Here is a 17,353-nt window from a genome sequence, read left to right on the forward strand (position 1 = left end):
AGATAGCTCACTTGCAAGTCTCATTTTATAGATATACATCTATCTATCTATATATATGCAAGGATCAGACAGATTATATCATTGTCTATAGTCTCACAATTAAGAAGTTTAACTTCAAGAATTAAACTTTAGGGGCACACTAGTAGTCTCATAACAATTTTGCTGCACCTCTTTACAGAGATGAAATCCATGCTCTGCTCTGCTAGCATAAATGCTCTGCTAGCATTTAGCAAGAAAATGCTAAAGCTATGATATACTAATGCAATCCCAGAGACGCTAGAAAAGTACTAACCATGGTAAGTAATCATGACCCAGATGTTCCTTTTGAGAACTGGGCATAAGTTCCAGGAGATGATGAAGAAGTGAATATTAGCTCACACACTCATCTTCTTTGGGAACTAAGAATTCTTATTGTGAAACTGTAAATTGAGTAGAACATTGTGTCCCAAAAGATCAATGGCACAGGGTGGAAACACAGACTCATTAATTTCCACCCTCAGGGGGCTCATTTAACTTGAAAGGAAATCTCAAGGGAGAGAATACTTTTCTGTTTTTCTACTCAACTTTCCCAGAATGACAAGGAATGGGATAGATTCTTATTTGCATCACCTGATTGTTTTGGAGATCCTATAAGGTTGCTTTCCTCTTTGCAAATGAAGAAGACCTTCTGGGAAAATTCTCAAATTTATGGCCTGTTCTGTAGCATGTCAAAGACTGAGGACCACAGCGATGGATACTGCCTCATTCATTGTCAGAACCTTTGAACCTCATGGACTGTAGGGCAGAAGGAGCCTTAAGGTTCAGTGGCAGTGAACCATCGAGGAAAAAGCAGGTGAATGTTGAATTGCCTTTGTCTCAATTCCCCTCAAACCTCAAACTATATAAATGAAGGGTTTTGGGGAACACTGCCTGTTTATTGCTGCTTTCAGCCCTTATCTTGAACAGAGCATGGAGAGAGGCAGGAACGTTGTGCAGAGACACTGAGAGTCTATCTGCATTTGTTCAGCACAGAGACAAACAAAAGGAGTAAGGGCAGAAAGAAGAAAATGAGAAATCTGTAGTAATAATCATCAGAAGTCTTGTATTTTGAATGCTTTGCTGAGTGTTTAGACAACCCTGGGGTTATAAACCAAGAGATCCAGCTCTCACTCTGGAGACAAAGAGGGAAGATCCATTAAGTTTCCTTGTTAATCTTACTTTCTGCTCCTGTTCCTCTAGACCACGACTGTGGAGTAAATGACTATGGAAAATGCCTCCTCTGTGAGTGAGTTTATCCTTATGGGATTGACAGACCAACCTAAACCCCAGATATCCCTGTTTTCTCTGTTTCTGCTGAACTACCTGGTCATTGTGGTGGGCAATTTATTCTTGATGATTCTAATTTGTCTAAATTCACACCTGCACACACCCATGTACTTTTATCTCTTCAATCTGTCCTTCATTGATCTCTGTTACTCATCTGTCTTTACTCCTAAAATGCTAATTAGCTTTATTTCCGACAGGAATGTCATCTCCTTTACAGGATGTATGTCTCAGCTGTTTTTCTTCTGCTTTTTTGTCAACTCTGAGTGCTATGTGTTGACAGCCATGGCCTATGATCGCTATGTGGCCATCTGTAAGCCCTTGCTGTATACAGTGGCCATGTCCCCTCAGGTGTGTTCTCAGCTGATGTCTGGTTCATATGTGATGGGTTTTGCTGGAGCCATAGTCCACACAGGATCTATGATGAGGCTGATATTTTGTGATTCCAATATCATTAACCATTACCTGTGTGACATCTTCCCACTGCTCCAGCTGTCCTGCAGCAGCACGTATGCCAATGAGATTATGGTTTCTGCTGTTGTGGGAACAGTTATCATAGTATCTAGCCTCATTATCTTTATTTCTTATGCTTTGATTTTTTTAAATATCCTTCATATACCATCATCTAAAGGTTGGTCCAAAGCCTTGAGCACCTGTGGTTCCCACATTACAACAGTTAGTCTATTCTATGGATTTGGGCTGCTCACTCATGTCAAGCTACCATCTTCTAGGTTTGTGGAGCAGGGAAAGTTTTTCACAGTGTTTTCCACCAATGTGGTACCCATGCTGAACCCTCTCATTTATAGCCTCAGGAACAAGGATGTCAAAATTGCTGTGAAGAAAATCCTGAAGAGAATTACAAACTGAACCAAATCATTTATATTTCTTTGCCTTTTTTCTTTTCTCTGCTCTACTCTATCCTGTTTCTCCCATTCTTTTTTCATATCATTTGTCTTTCTAATGTCTTCTTGACAGAACTTTATCTCTAATGTCTGATGTCTTTTCTTCTCTTGCCACATAATGTAACTCTGTGAACCTATTCTTTGCCTGAAGAATCATCCTCAGCCCTAAGTGATCCAATACTACTTGCAGACAAGTGACCAATAACCTTTCCCATCTAACGATAAAACTCTTATTTTCCTTATGTGTCATTCTCATCCAAGGTAAGCTATGGGTGTCTGTTCAGTCTAACCAATTCTTTTCTTTCTTGCTTTCCTTACACTGAGCCCTTTGCTATTTCAATAGTATCTTTACTTACCATTGCATTCAAACAGAAATGTAATGACAAAAATGTGGACATGGTAAAGTTGTAAAAATTTCCCCCAAATTTCAGGATTCTTTTAGTAATATCTCCTGTTTTATATTTTATATGCAACATAGGTAAAGAAATTGAATAGTTTGTTGAACCATCCATAGTTATTTCTTTTATTCTTGAAGATACTTGAAAATGAATAAGCTACAGTATTTTATTCACCTCTCTCAGTCCAGACCAATAACATATGCCTCTTTTTATTGTATTGGTCAATTGATATGTTGTCATAAATATAATTGAAATTGTCATCAACTTGTCCATTTATCTGTGGGTTGTAATTGTGATTAAACTTACACAGTGATATTTTTGGCTACAGAATATGTTATCAAAGTGTTTGGTCAGAATTTGCTGTCTCACTGTGCAAGGAGGCCTCCCCTTTGCAAAGAAAGATGTATTTCCCACTTTCCAAAGCAAAGCAAAAATATCTGGCAGAAACCTTGTTCTATTGTGATGTATTCTATTAATTTTAAAATTTCACTCATTCCTTTTGTCTGTTAGATGAGAAATGAAATCTGTAGTTAATGTGTGTCAGAATTTTATAAATGGTCTTAAAATACAAGTCTCATTTTTTTTCCTTTTTTTGGGGGGGCGGGGGGAGGCTGAGTAAATAGTTGTCTTACTTGCTCAGAATCACACAGCTAAAAATGCAGAGACCAGTTTTTAACCCACTGTTCACCTCATGAAAACATGGAAGGAAAGAAAAGCTGTGAAGGGACAGTGAGACCATCTGGAGAGTTGTTTCTGAAAGAGCTTAAAAATGGGAATTTTCCATTATGAATGTATCTCAAAAAACTAAAAATAGAAATACAATATATCCCAGCAGTTCCACTCCTGGGTATATATCTGAAAAATATGTATATGCTATTTCAAAAAGATCTCTGTACTTCAATGTTCATAGCAGCATTATCAATCATTGCCAAGATATGGGAGCAACTGATAAATGTTCAACAGATGAATAGATAAGATGTGGTAAATATATACAATGGAGTATTACTCATCCATCAAAAGCATGAAAATTTCCCATTTACAGCAAAGTGGATGGACTTGGAGGGTATTATGCTAAGTGGAGTAAGTCAGGGAAAAAAAGACAAAGATGATATCACTTATATGTGAAATCAGAAAACTGTAAAAAATTACTGAATATAGCAAAAAGAAAAAAAAAAAACACAGACTCACTGATGTAGAGAACAAATTTATGTTTACCTGTGGGGAAACGGAAGTTGGAAGAGGTATAAACTATTATGCATAAAATAAGCTATAAGGATATGTTGTATAACACAGGAGATATAGCCAGGATATTTATAATAACTAAATGGAAAATAACCTCTAAGAATTGTGAATCACTATATTGTACAATTGTAACTCATATAATATTGTACATCAACAACAATAAAATAAATAAAAAAAGAGTTTCTGAGTAATTGATATTTCATTCATATAACTGATGGAAAAATTACATTCCAGAAACAAGTACACATTTACATTAGGATTTTTAAGATTTATTTGGAAATGTTATCTAGTAGATAAAATCATCACAATACAGCTTTAAATATAAGAACATTTTCAGTTTTAGATAATTTATGTTAATATGATAAAGGTTGAAAATACCTATTTTTCTTACTTTATCAACAAACATGACTGGCATGCTAGAATGCTCACTGAACATTCATTTATGGTTTAATAAATAATTTAAAATTTAAATTAATATCTAGAAAGGTCATGACATGTTTCCAACATAGTTTATTCAGTACTTATAGCTATATTTTCCCCCCATGTGTATTTGTCCTCAAAAATCTAGCTAAATGACGTGAGATAGATAAGTTTTAAAATAGCTTATTTAGTAATTTTCTGGTGGAGTTTTTAGGGTTTTCTATGTAGAGGATCATGTCATCTGCAAACAGTGAGAGTTTTACTTCTTCTTTTCCAATTTGGATTCCTTTTATTTCTTTTTCTGCTCTGATTGCTATGGCCAAAACTTCCAAAACTATGTTGAAGAGTAGTGGTGAAAGTGGACACCATTGTCTTGTTCCTGACTTTAGGGGAAATGCTTTCAATTTTTCACCATTGAGGATAATGTTTGCTGTGGGTGTGTCATATATAGCTTTGATTATGTTGAGGTATGTTCCTTCTATTCCTGCTTTCTGGAGAGTTTTTTTCATAAATGTATGTTGAATTTTGTCAAAGGTTTTCTCTGCATCTATTGAGATAATCATATGGCTTTTATTTTTCAATTTGTTAATGTGATGTATTACATTGATTGATTTGTGGATATTGGAGAATCCTTGCATCCCTGGGATAAAGCCCACTTGGTCATGATGTACGATCTTTTTAATGCATTGTTGGATTTTGATTGATAGAATTTTGTTAAGGATTTTTGCATCTATGTTCATCAGTGATATTGGCCTGTAATTTTCTTTTTTTGTGTCATCTTTGTCAGGTTTTGGTATTAGGGTGATGGTGGACTCATAGAATGAGTTTGGAAGTTTACCTTCCTCTGCAATTTTCTGGAAGAGTTTGAGTAGGAGAGGTGTTAGCTCTTCTCTAAATTTTTGATAGAATTCAGCTGTGAAGCCTTCTGGACCTGGGCTTTTGTTTGCTGGAAGGTTTCTGATTACAGTTTAATTCTCCGTGCTTGTGATGGGTCTGTTAAGATTTTCTATTTCTCCCTGGTTAGGTTTTGGAAAGTTGTACTTTTCTAAGAATTTGTCCATTTCTCCCAAGTTGTCCATTTTATTAGCATATAATTGCTGATAGTCTCTTATGGTCCTTTGTGTTTCTGTGTTGTCTGTTGTGATCTCTCCATTTTCATTTCTAATTTTATTGATTTGATTTTTCTCCCTTTGTTTCTTGATGAGTCTGGCTAATGGTTTGTCAATTTTATTTATCCTCTCAAAGAACCAGCTTTTGGCTTTGTTGGTTTTTGCTATGGTCTCTTTTGTTACTTTTGCATTTATTTCTGCCCTAATTTTTAAGGTTTCTTTCCTTCTACGAATTAATATACTAAAGTTGCAGGATATAAAATCAACACACAGAAATCCCTTGTATTCCTATACACTAATAATGAGAAAATATAAAGAGAAATTAAGGAAACTATTCCATTCACCATTGCAATGAAAAGAATAAAATACTTAGGAATAAATCTACCTAAAGAAACTAAAGACCTATATATAGAAAACTATAAAACACTGGTGAAAGAAATCAAAGAGGACACTAATAGATGGAGAAATATACCGTGTTCATGGACTGGAAGAATCAATATAGTGAAAATGAGTATACTACCCAAAGCAATCTATAGGTTCAATGCAATCCCTATCAAGATGCCAACGGTATTTTTCACAGAGCTAGAACAAATAATTTCACAATTTGTATGGAAATACAAAAAACTTCGAATAGCCAGAGCAATCTTGAGAAAGAAGAATGGAACTGGAGGAATCAACCTGCCTGACTTCAGGATCTACTACAAAGCCACAGTCATCAAGACAGTATGGTACTGGCACAAAGACCGAAATATTGGTCAATGGAACAAAATAGAAAGCCCAGAGATAAATCCATGCACTTATGGACACCTTATCTATGACAAAGGAGGCAAGAATATACAAAGGAGAAAAGGCAATCTCTTTAACGTGTGGTGCTGGGAAAACTGGTCACCCACTTGTAAAAAAATGAAACTAGAACACTTTCTAACACCATGCACAAAAATACACTAAAAATGGATTAAAGATCTAAACGTTAATACCACAAACTATAAAACTCCTAGAGGAGAACATAGGCAAAACACTCTCCGGCATACATCACAGCAGGATCCTCTATGACCCACCTCCCCGAGTAATGGAAATAAAAGCAAAAATAAACAAATGGGACCTAATTAAAATTAAAAGCTTCTGCACAACAAAGGAAACTATAAGCAAGGTGAAAAGAGCCTTCAGAATGGGAGAAAATAATAGCAAATGAAGCAACTGACAAAGAATTAATCTCAAAAATATACAAGCAAATCCTGCAGCTCAATTCCAGAAAAATAAACGACCCAATCAAAAAATGGTCCAAAGAACTAAACATACATCTCTCCAAAGAAGGATCCTGCTGTGATTTATGTCAGAGAGTGTTTTGCCTATGTTCTCCTCTAGGAGTTTTATACTTTCTGGTTTTACGTTTAGATCTTTAATCCATTTTGAGTTTATTTTTGTGCATGATGTTAGAAAGTGTTCTAGTTTCATTCTTTTACAAGTGGGTGACCAGTTTCCCAGCACCACACGTTAAAGAGATTGTCTTTTCTCCATTGTATATTCTTGCCTCCTTTGTCATAGATAAGGTGTCCATAAGTGCATGGATTTATCTCTGGGCTTTCTATTTTGTTCCATTGACCAATATTTCGGTCTTTGTGCCAGTACCATACTGTCTTGATGACTGTGGCTTTGTAGTAGATCCTGAAGTCAGGCAGGTTGATTCCTCCAGTTCCATTCTTCTTTCTCAAGATTGCTCTGGCTATTCGAAGTTTTTTGTATTTCCATACAAATTGTGAAATTATTTGTTCTAGCTCTGTGAAAAATACCGTTGGTATCTTGATAGGGATTGCATTGAACCTATAGATTGCTTTGGGTAGTATACTCATTTTCACTATATTGATTCTTCCAGTCCATGAACACGGTATATTTCTCCATCTATTAGTGTCCTCTTTGATTTCTTTCACCAGTGTTTTATAGTTTTCTATATATAGGTCTTTAGTTTCTTTAGGTAGATTTATTCCTAAGTATTTTATTCTTTTCATTGCAATGGTGAATGGAATAGTTTCCTTAATTTCTCTTTATATTTTCTCATTATTAGTGTATAGGAATGCAAGGGATTTCTGTATGTTGGTGTCTCTTTTTAATATCACAAACATTTCTGGAGTTTCTTAGCAGGATATCTAGTCACAATTCACATAATTAATAATTTTCTATTTATTTTGATTCTTTTCCAAAATGCTACATCATGAATTTCCCCATTCTACCTAATTCTGTGAATATAGCATTTTCAAAATCCAATGTGATATACTGAATTGATCCTAAACATAGATCTTAGGTTGTAGATACAAAGAATGAAGGAAAACTTTCAAAGTGAAACCTAAAATTAAAATGTAAAAATATACAATCTTTGAGTAAAGATTACTACAGACTGAATGTTTGTGTCCTCCTGTAATTCATATGTTGAAACCTAATCCTCGATGTGATGGCCTTCAGTTCAGTTCAGTTCAGCTCAGTTGCTCAGTCGTGTCCGACTCTTTGCAACCCCATGAATTGCAGCACGCAAGGCCTCCCTGTCCATCACCAACTCCTGGAGTTCACTCAGACTCATGTTCATCGAGTCAGTGATGCGATCCAGCCATCTCCTCTGTCTCCCCCTTGTCCTCCTGCCCCCAATCCCTCCCAGCAGCATAGTTTTTTCCAATGAGTCAACTCTTTGCATGAGGTGGCCAAAGTACTGGAGTTTCAGCTTTAGCATCAATCCTCCAGAGAAATCCTAGGGCTGATCTCCTTCAGAATGGACTGGTGGGATCTCCTTGCAGTCCAAGGGACTCTCAAGAGTCTTCTCCAACAGCACAGTTCAAAAGCATCAATTCTTCGGTGCTCAGCCTTCTTCACAGTCCAACTCTCATATCCATACATGATCACTGGAAAAACCATAGCCTTGACTAGATGGACCTTAGTTGGCAAAGTAATGTCTCTGCTTTTGAATATGCTATCTAGGTTGGTCATAACTTTTCTTCCAAGGAGTAAGCATCTTTTAATTGCATGGCTGCAGTCACCATCTGCAGTGATTTTGGAGCCCCCCAAAATAAAGTCTGACACTGTTTCCACTGAATCCCCATCTATTTCCCATGAAGTGATGGGACCAGATCCATGATCTTTGTTTTCTGAATGTTGAGCTTTAAGCCAACTTTTTCACTCTCCACTTTCATCAGAGGCTTTTTTGTTCCTCTTCAATTTCTGCCATAAGGGTGGTGTCATCTACATATCTGAGGTTATTGATATTTCTCCCAGCAATCTTGAGTCCAGCTTGTGCTTCTTCCAGCCCAGCGTTTCTCATGATATACTCTGCATAAGAGTTAAATAAGCAGGGTGACAATATACAGCTTTCACGTCCTCCTTTTCCTATTTGGAACCAGTCTGTTGTTCCATGTCAAGTTCTAACTGGTGCTTCCTGACCTGCATACAAATTTCTCAAGAGACAGATGAGGTGGTCTGGTATTCCCATCTCTTTCAGAATTTTCCACAGTTTCTTGTGATCCACACAGTCAAAGGCTTTGGCATAGTCAATAAAGCAGAAATAGATGTTTTTCTGGAACTCTCTCTTGCTTTTTCCATGATCCAGAGGATGTTGGCAATTTGATCTCTGGTTCCTCTGCCTTTTCTATAACCAGCTTGAACATCATGAAGTTCACAGTTCATGTATTGCTGAAGCCTGGCTTGGAGAATTTTGAGCATTACTTTACTAGTGTGTGAGATGAGTGCAATTGTGTGGTAGTTTGAGCATTCTTTGGCATTGCCTTTCTTTGGGATTGGAATGAAAACTGACCTTTTCCAGTCCTGCGGCTACTGCTGAGTTTTCCAAATTTGCTGGCATATAGAGTGCAGCACTTTCACAGCATCATCTTTCAGGATTTGAAATAGCTCAACTGGAATTCCATCACCTCCACTAGCTTTGCTCGTAGCTTTGCTCTTTAAGGCCCACTTGACTTCATATTCCAAAATGTCTGGCTCTATGTGAGTGATCACACCATCGTGATTATCTGGGTCTTGAAGATCTTTTTTGTACAGTTCTTCTGTGTATTCTTGCCACCTCTTCTTAATATCTTCTGCTTCTGTTAGGTTCATACCATTTCTGTCCTTTATCGAGCCCTTTTTTGCATGAAATGTTCCCTTGGTATCTCTAATTTTCTTGAAGAGATCTCTAGTCTTTCCCATTCTGTTGCTTTCTTCTATTTCTTTGCATTGATTGCTGAGGAAGGCTTTCTTATCTCTTCATGCTATTCTTTGGAAAACTGCAATCAGATGCTCATATATTTCCTTTTCTCCTTTCCTTTTTGCTTCTCTTCTTTTCACAGCTATTTGTAAGGCCTCCCCAGACAGCCATTTTGCTTTTTTGCATTTCTTTTCCATGGGGATGGTCTTGATCCCTGTCTCCTGTACAATGTCATGAACCTCCATCCATAGTTCATCAGGCACTATATCTATCAGATCTAGTCCCTTAACTCCATTTCTCACTTCCACTGTATAATCATAAGGGATTTGATTTAGGTCATACCTGAATGGTCTAGTGGTTTTCCCTAATTCCTTCAGTTAAATCTGAATTTGGTAATAAGGAGTTCATGGTCTGAGCCACAGTCAGCTCCTGGTCTTGTTTTTGTTGACTGTATAGAGCTTCTCCATCTTTGGCTGCAAAGAATATAATCAATCTGATTTCGGTGTTGGCCATCTGGTGATGTCCATGTATAGAGTCTTCTCTTGTGTTGTTGGAAGAGGGTGTTTGTTATGACCAGTGCATTTTCTTGGCAAAACTCTATTAGTCTTTGCCCTGCTTCATTCCATATTCCAAGGCCAAATTTGCCTGTTACTCCAGGTGTTTCTTGACTTCCTACTTTTGCATTCCAGTCCCCTATAATGAAAATGACATCTTTTTTGAGTGTTAGTTCTAAAAGGTCTTTTAGGTCTTCATAGAACCATTCAACTTCAGCTTCTTCAGCGTTATTGGCTGGGGCATAGTCTTTGATTACTGTGATATTGAATGGTTTCCCTTGGAAACGAACAGAGATAATTCTGTCATTTCTGAGATTATATCCAAGTACTGCATTTTGGACTCTTTTGTTGACCATGATGGCTACTCCATTTCTTCTGAGGGATTCCTGCCCGCAGTAGTGGATATAATGGTCATCTGAGTTAAATTAACCCATTCCAGTCCATTTTAGTTCACTGATTCCTAGAATGTCGACGTTCACTCTTGCCATCTCTTGTTTGACCACTTCCAATTTGCCTTGATTCCTGGACCTGACATTCCAGGTTCCTATGCAATATTGCTCTTTACATCATCAGACCTTGCTTCTATCACCAGTCACATCCACAACTGAGTATTGTTTTTGCTTTGGCTCCATCCCTTCATTCTTTCTGGAGTTATTTCTCCACTGATCTCCAGTAGCATATTGGGCACCTACTGACCTGGGGAGTTCCTCTTTCAGTATCCTATTATTTTGCCTTTTCATACTGTTCATGGGGTTCTCAAGGCAAGAATACTGAAATGGTTTGCCATTCCCTTCTCCAGTGGACCACATTCTGTCAGACCTCTCCACCATGACTCGCCCGTCTTGTGTGGCCCCACAGGCATGGCTTAGTTTCATTGAGTTAGACACAGCTGTGGTCCTAGTGTGATTAGATTAACTAGTTTTCTGTGAATATGGTTTCAGTGTCTCTGCCTTCTGATACCCTCTTGCAATACCTACCGTCTTACTTGGGTTTCTCTTACCTTGGGCGTGGGGTATCTCCTCACCACAGCCCCGCCTGACCTCGAGGCCCTCCTGCACCCGTGCAGCCACCTCTCCTTGGACCTGCGTTTGCTCCTCCCAGCCACCGCCCCTGGCCTCAGGCATGGGGTAGCTTTTCTTGGCCGCCACCCCTAGGGCATGGGGTCCTCCCATCTTCTGCCCTTGACCTCCGACGTGGGGTAGCTCTTCTCAGCCTCACTAAGTGCGCCGTCGCAGCCGCCCGCTCTAAGCCTTAGGAGGTGAGATGGCCTTAGGAGGTGAGAATTGTGATAGCTGATTAGATCAAAAGGATAGAACTCTCATGAGTGGGATCAGTTGTTTGTTTTTTTTTTTTTTATATAAAAGAGACAGCAGAGAGTTCTCCTTTCTCTTTGGTCCTGAGAGGATATAGCAAGAAATGGCAGGCTCTGAACCAAGAAGAGGGACTTCACCAGACACTGAATCTTCCAATGCCTTGATCTTGGACTTCCTTGGATCCAGAACTTTGAGAAATAAACTTTGGTTTTTTATAAGGCCCTCAATCTGTACATTTTACTGTGTGTGTGTTTCTGTGTTAGTTCTCTGCCACCCTATGGGCTGGAACCCTCCAGGCTTTTTTATCCTGAATTCCCATGGAATTCTCCAGGCAAGAATACTGGAGTGGGTTGACATTCCTTTCTCCAGGGTATCTTCCCAACCCAGGGATCAAACCTGGGTGTCCTGCATTGTAGGCACTTTCACATCTGAGCCACCAGGGAAGCCCCAGATTTTATTGTAGCAGCCAAAATGGAATCATACAATGTCTTTTAATCTTTTCAATATTTCTCCCTTTAGAGTTGCCTTGCAAAAAAAAATTCCCATATTTGTGGTAGCACAAGTCATTGTTCTGGGTTTTGAATTGTGACCACTTCTTATTCTGTGCAGTTTGACAAAAAAATTTCATAGTCTGGTACTTTCTTTTACTACTAAGGGGACCCTGCTATATAGGTTAAAATGATACTGTTTTTCCCTACTGCTGCTGTTGCTAAGTCACTTCAGTCGTGTCCTACTCTGTGCGACCCCATAGATGGCAGCCCACCAGGCTCCCCCGTCACCAGCATTCTCCAGGCAAGAACACTGGAGTGGGTTGCCATTTCCTTCTCCCATGCATGAAAGTGAAAAGTGAAAGTGAAATCACTCAGTCGTGTCCGACCCTCAGCGACCCAATGGACTGCAGCCTATCAGGTTCCTCCATCATGGGATTTTCCAGGCAAGAGTACTGGAGTGGGGTTCCAATGCCGTCTCTGTTTTTTCCCTACTAAATGTTGGTAATTTGTCTAGGCTTTGTCTGACTCTTCTGTGACTCCATGGACTCTAGGCCAGCAGACTCCTCTGTCCATGGGATTTCCCAGGAAAGAATGCTGGAGTGGGTTGACAGTTTCTTCTCCAGTGTATCTTCCGGACCCAGGGATTGAAGCCAAGTCTCCTTTGCAGTAGGATTCTTTACCACTAAGCCACTAGGGAAGCCCTACTAAATATGTCTGTGTGTGTGTTTAAATAAATACATATTTATGTATTCTTTAGGCTTCCCTGATGGCTCAGACAGTAAAGAATCCTCCTGCAGTGAAAGAGGTTCAGGTTCAATCCCTAGGTTGGGAAGATACCTTGGAGAAGGAGCAACCTTTTCCAGTATTCTTGCCTGGAGAATTCCATGGACAGAGGAGCATGGTGGACTATAGTCCACGGGGTCGCAAAGAGTTGGACATGACTGAGTGACATTCTATGTTCTCTCTATTCTATTCTTCAGCTTTATGATTTCTGTTTAGGTAATATACATATCCGTTCCATTAAAGTCCGTTTTCAGTGCTTTATTTTAATCTTTTTTAGAAAATATTTCAACTTGTCTTCATTTTCATTGACTCTCTGCTTTGGTGTCTGCACATTACACAAAACACCCGTCTGTCCTAATTTTCATGGTCTAGCCTTGTGCTGGAGAAATCACTAATAAGCCTGGCCAGTGTTGACTGCTCAACCTTTGTGTTAGTTCAGCCTTATCTCTTTGTTCTTAGTGGGCTTCCAGGTATTCCAAGTATGCTTCATCCCCTCAGTGGTCTAAAACAAGCAAGACCGAAGCCAAGTCCACATGCAGCCCCCAGATATGCTGTGTCCTGAGATGTATGGTGCACTTCCTTCCTCTCCAGGGAAAGCTGTAAGAGAGGGGTTTTCAGTACTTTGTTCTCTGTTGATCCAGTGAGGGGGAGCTATAGTGGCTTCCAGCACAATCCATCATCTTGGTTCTCTCTCATCCTTGATAGCTACAGAATTCTGTATCCTGGGTCCCCTATGCTTTCTGACACACAGGCTGTCTTGAAGCCAGTCTCCTGGACAGCCTGAAGAAAAGTTGGGGCTTTGGCCACACATTTCATACCTTTCCTTCCACAAGGAGAAGCTAGAACTGGGGAGTTGGTCCCAACCTGAAGGTTCTTTGGAAGAATAAGTATTATGGAAAGAGGATTTCCTGAATTTCCCTAACACTTTCTGTATAACTAATTTCACACATTACTAGGAGCTGGACCATTTTTGGTCTCTGGATTTCTTAAAGGAAATCTGTACCTGAAATGTTTCTGAATCAGTGTATTCATGGGAGGTAGGTGGTTCTAGGGCTTCCTTTTAAGTCATCTTGCTGAATAGGAAACAGGAGTTTATTTTCAGCTTTTCCTTGGGAAATGTATAATCTCTATGAAAGTGAAAGTTGCTCAGTCGTGTCCAACTTTTGCAACCCCATGGACTATGAAGTCCATGGAATTATCCAGGTGAGAATACTGGAATGGGTAGCCATTCCCTTCTCCAGGGGATCTTCACAACCTAGGAATAGAACCCAGGCCTCTTGTATTGCAGGCACATTCTTTACCAGCTAAGCCACCAGGGAAGCCCAAAATGTATTTTGGCTGCACCACGTGGCATGTGGGATCTTAGTTCATCGACCAGGGTTTGAACTCAATCCCCTGCATTGGAAGCTGAGTATTAACCACTGTACTGCCAGGGAAGACAACAATCCCTATAGTGAAGGGAAAACTTGAGTAAACTTTTGAATCCCGAAGGAATTAAAGACACAAAATGGTCATATTTGTAAATAAAATCCCCTCAGGTCCCTATTACATTTAGAATGTTTCCTTGGGGAAGTGTCTGAGCAAGCTTCTGCCCTGGGATAACTGAGTATATGACATCATTACACTCACATTAAATCTTCTGTGACTTACCAAGTGGCAAAGATGATAATTATAAAACTCATTTTGCTCAAAAATTATGAGCTGTAGTTCTGAAAAATTTATGGGGCATATCAGACATTAAGTGTAGGCTGCATCCTCTTAGAAACAAAGGAAATAAAGCCTCAGAGCCTGAAGTTGCTCTTCCAAGACATGGGGGTAAGAAATCAGATTAAGGAAATAGCAAGGTTGATGGCCTAAGAAAGGTGAGTATCTGAATCCACTGATATTAATGCCCTCCTTTTGTGATGGATGTTCAGGGAGCTAAGACAGATGACTTTTATTTTTGTAGCCCTGGGATTCAGTTAAACTGGCAGAAGAATATGTTAAAGGAAGGGTGTCGGGAAAGTTTAAAGACATTATTTCGTTCAGAGAATGTGTTATCTCAATCAGTTCCATCAAAGGATATCTCACTCTTCTATATTTGTGTTTTTTATTTTGTGACATGCACCAGTAACTTAATCCCTCCTAGATTCTGGTCCCTTAGTTTTGGTTTAGAAAATCTACTTGATTCTTACTCCACCAAGTCTAATCTGTGTTGGTCAGTACCAGGTTGATGGGGTTGCTGCCTCCAATTTTACTGTGAAGAAAAGGGTCATGTGAAAGAAGAATTGATGAAAGAGAGAAGGGTGACTATGTCCTGGTCCAAACTTCTCCACAATCCTGTGGTTTTTACAGCAGTCATGTTTGCATATGGAACCAAAGTGCTTCATGCTACAGGCTAAGTTCTGATAGTTTTTACTCATACAGCTTATAAAGACTAATGAAAGAATGCCCAAGTCACTCAGTTTCATGATAATGGTAAAATAGACTATGGTCCACATTGGTCAGGTCTCAGATCTTGCCAATGCATACAACATTCTTTGGAGAACAGATGTTGTGGGGAAGTTGAATTTTTCTCTGTATAATTCTTTCTCTTCTGTCCACAGATTCTCTTAGAGAAGAATGGCTTCTGGAAATGGTTCATTTGTGACTGAATTCCTTCTGTTGGGATTAACAGACCGACCAGATCTCCAACTCCCCTTGTTCTTACTGTTCCTAGTAATATATACAGTCACTGTGTTGGGAAACTTGGGCATGACAACTTTAATTGGGATGAATTCACATCTACACACCCCCATGTACTTTTTCCTCTTTAACTTATCCTTTATAGATTTCTGTTATTCTTCTGTGTTTACACCAAAAATGCTGGTTGCCTTTATATCAAAGAGTAATATTATTTCTTATGTGGGGTGCATGACCCAGCTTTACTTTTTGTGCTTTTTTGCTATTTCTGAAATCTATGTGCTGACATCAATGGCCTATGATCGCTATGTGGCCATCTGTAACCCACTTTTGTATAATGTTGTCATATCCCCTAAAGTGTGTTCCAGCCTTGTCCTTGGATCTTATTTGATGGCATTTTCTGGTGCCATGGCTCACACTGGAAACATGTTGACACTGACTTTCTGTGATGCAAACATCATCAACCATTTTTTCTGTGACATGCTCCCTCTTCTCCAACTCTCATGCACAAGTACCCACGTCAATGAACTGGTAATTTTCATTGTGGTGGGCATCAATATCATTGTGCCCAGTCTCACCATCTTTGTCTCTTATGGTCTCATCTTTTCCAGCATCCTCCACATCAAAACAATGGAAGGAAGATCCAAAGCCCTTAGCACCTGCACTTCCCACATAATTGCTGTTTCCTTGTTCTTTGGGTCAGGTGCATTTGTGTATCTCAAACCATCTTCTGCTGGGTCCAAGGATGAGGGGAAAATTTCTTCTGTCTTTTATACTAATACCGTTCCCTTGCTGAACCCTTTAATTTATAGCTTGAGGAACAAAGATGTTAAGCTTGCTCTGAAAAAAACCCTGAATAAGAGATAATTTTGATCAAAAGTATCTGTCTGTGCAGTGGGTTATATGACAATGAGATTCTGTGCTTCAATTATATATTATTTGTTGCAGCTTTCTGATCCTATTTTTTCCTTAACCTGGTAAAGGAAATTTGAGTCTTTCAGTTCAGTTCAGTTCATTCTCTCAGTCGTATTTGACTCTTTGTGACCCCATGAATTGCAGCACGCCAGGCGTCCCTGTCCATCACCAACTCCCGGAGTTCACCCAAACCAACATCCATCAAGTCGGTGATGCCATCCAGCCATCTCATCCTCTGTCGTCCCCTTTTCCTCCTGCTCTCAATCCCTCCCAGCATCAGAGTCTTTTCCAATGAATCAACTCTTCGCATGAGGTGGCCAAAGTACTGGAGTTTCAGCTTTAGCATCATCCCTTCCAAAGAAATCCCAGGGCTGATTTCTTTCAGAATGAACTGGTTGGATCTCCTTGCAGTCCAAGGGACTCTCAAGAGTCTTCTCCAACACCACAGTTCAAAAGCATCAGTTCTTTGGCACTCAGCTTTCTTCAGAGTCCGACTCTCACATCCATACATGACCACAGGAAAACCATAGCCTTGACTAGATGGACCTTTGCTGGCAAAGTAATATCTCTGCTTTTGAATATGCTATCTAGGTTGGTCATAACTTTCCTTCCAAGGAGTAAGCGTCTTTTAATTTCATGGCTGCAGCCACCATCTGCAGTGATCTTGGAGCAAATAAATAAATAAATAAATAAGTCTGAGACTGTTTCCACTGTTTCCCCATCTATTTCCCATGAAGTGATGGGACCAGATCCATGATCTTTGTTTTCTGAATATTGAGCTTTAAGCCAACTTTTTCACTATCCTCTTTCATTTTCATCAAGAGGCTTTTTAGTTCCTCTCCATTTTCTGCCATAAGTGTGGTGTCATCTGCATATCTGAGGTTATTGACATTTCTCCCAGCAATCTTGATTCCAGCTTGTGCTTCTCCAGTCCAGCATTTCTCATGATGTATTCTGCATATAAGTTAAATAAGCAGGGTGACAGTATACAGCCTTGACGTACTCCTTTTCCTATTTGGAACCAGTCTGTTGTTCCATGTCCAGTTCTAACTGTTGCTTCCTAACCTGCATATAGGTTTCTCA

The 17,353-nt window shown here is 39.3% G+C and overlaps 2 protein-coding genes across 2 annotated transcripts; both read left to right on the forward strand.

Annotated features, from left to right (window-relative positions):
• The first annotated feature begins 1,233 nt into the window (after positions 1 to 1,233).
• Positions 1,234 to 2,169, forward strand: LOC129653768 (olfactory receptor 143-like). Its single transcript, XM_055583461.1, has one exon. The coding sequence runs from the start codon at positions 1,237 to 1,239 to the stop codon at positions 2,167 to 2,169; it is 933 nt and encodes a 310-aa protein (XP_055439436.1). The 5' UTR covers positions 1,234 to 1,236.
• A 13,126-nt stretch (positions 2,170 to 15,295) lies between these two features.
• Positions 15,296 to 16,222, forward strand: LOC129653769 (olfactory receptor 8B3-like). The gene has a single exon (XM_055583462.1). The coding sequence runs from the start codon at positions 15,296 to 15,298 to the stop codon at positions 16,220 to 16,222; it is 927 nt and encodes a 308-aa protein (XP_055439437.1).
• The last annotated feature ends 1,131 nt before the right edge of the window (positions 16,223 to 17,353 follow it).

Source organism: Bubalus kerabau, chromosome 5 (assembly GCF_029407905.1).
Source record: "Bubalus kerabau isolate K-KA32 ecotype Philippines breed swamp buffalo chromosome 5, PCC_UOA_SB_1v2, whole genome shotgun sequence".
NCBI lineage: Eukaryota > Metazoa > Chordata > Mammalia > Artiodactyla > Bovidae > Bubalus > Bubalus kerabau.

Bases quoted from the DNA above. Each gene is read 5' to 3' on its own strand.
- LOC129653768 (XM_055583461.1), top strand. From the start codon at position 1,237: ATGACTATGGAAAATGCCTCCTCTGTGAGTGAGTTTATCCTTATGGGA.
- LOC129653769 (XM_055583462.1), top strand. From the start codon at position 15,296: ATGGCTTCTGGAAATGGTTCATTTGTGACTGAATTCCTTCTGTTGGGA.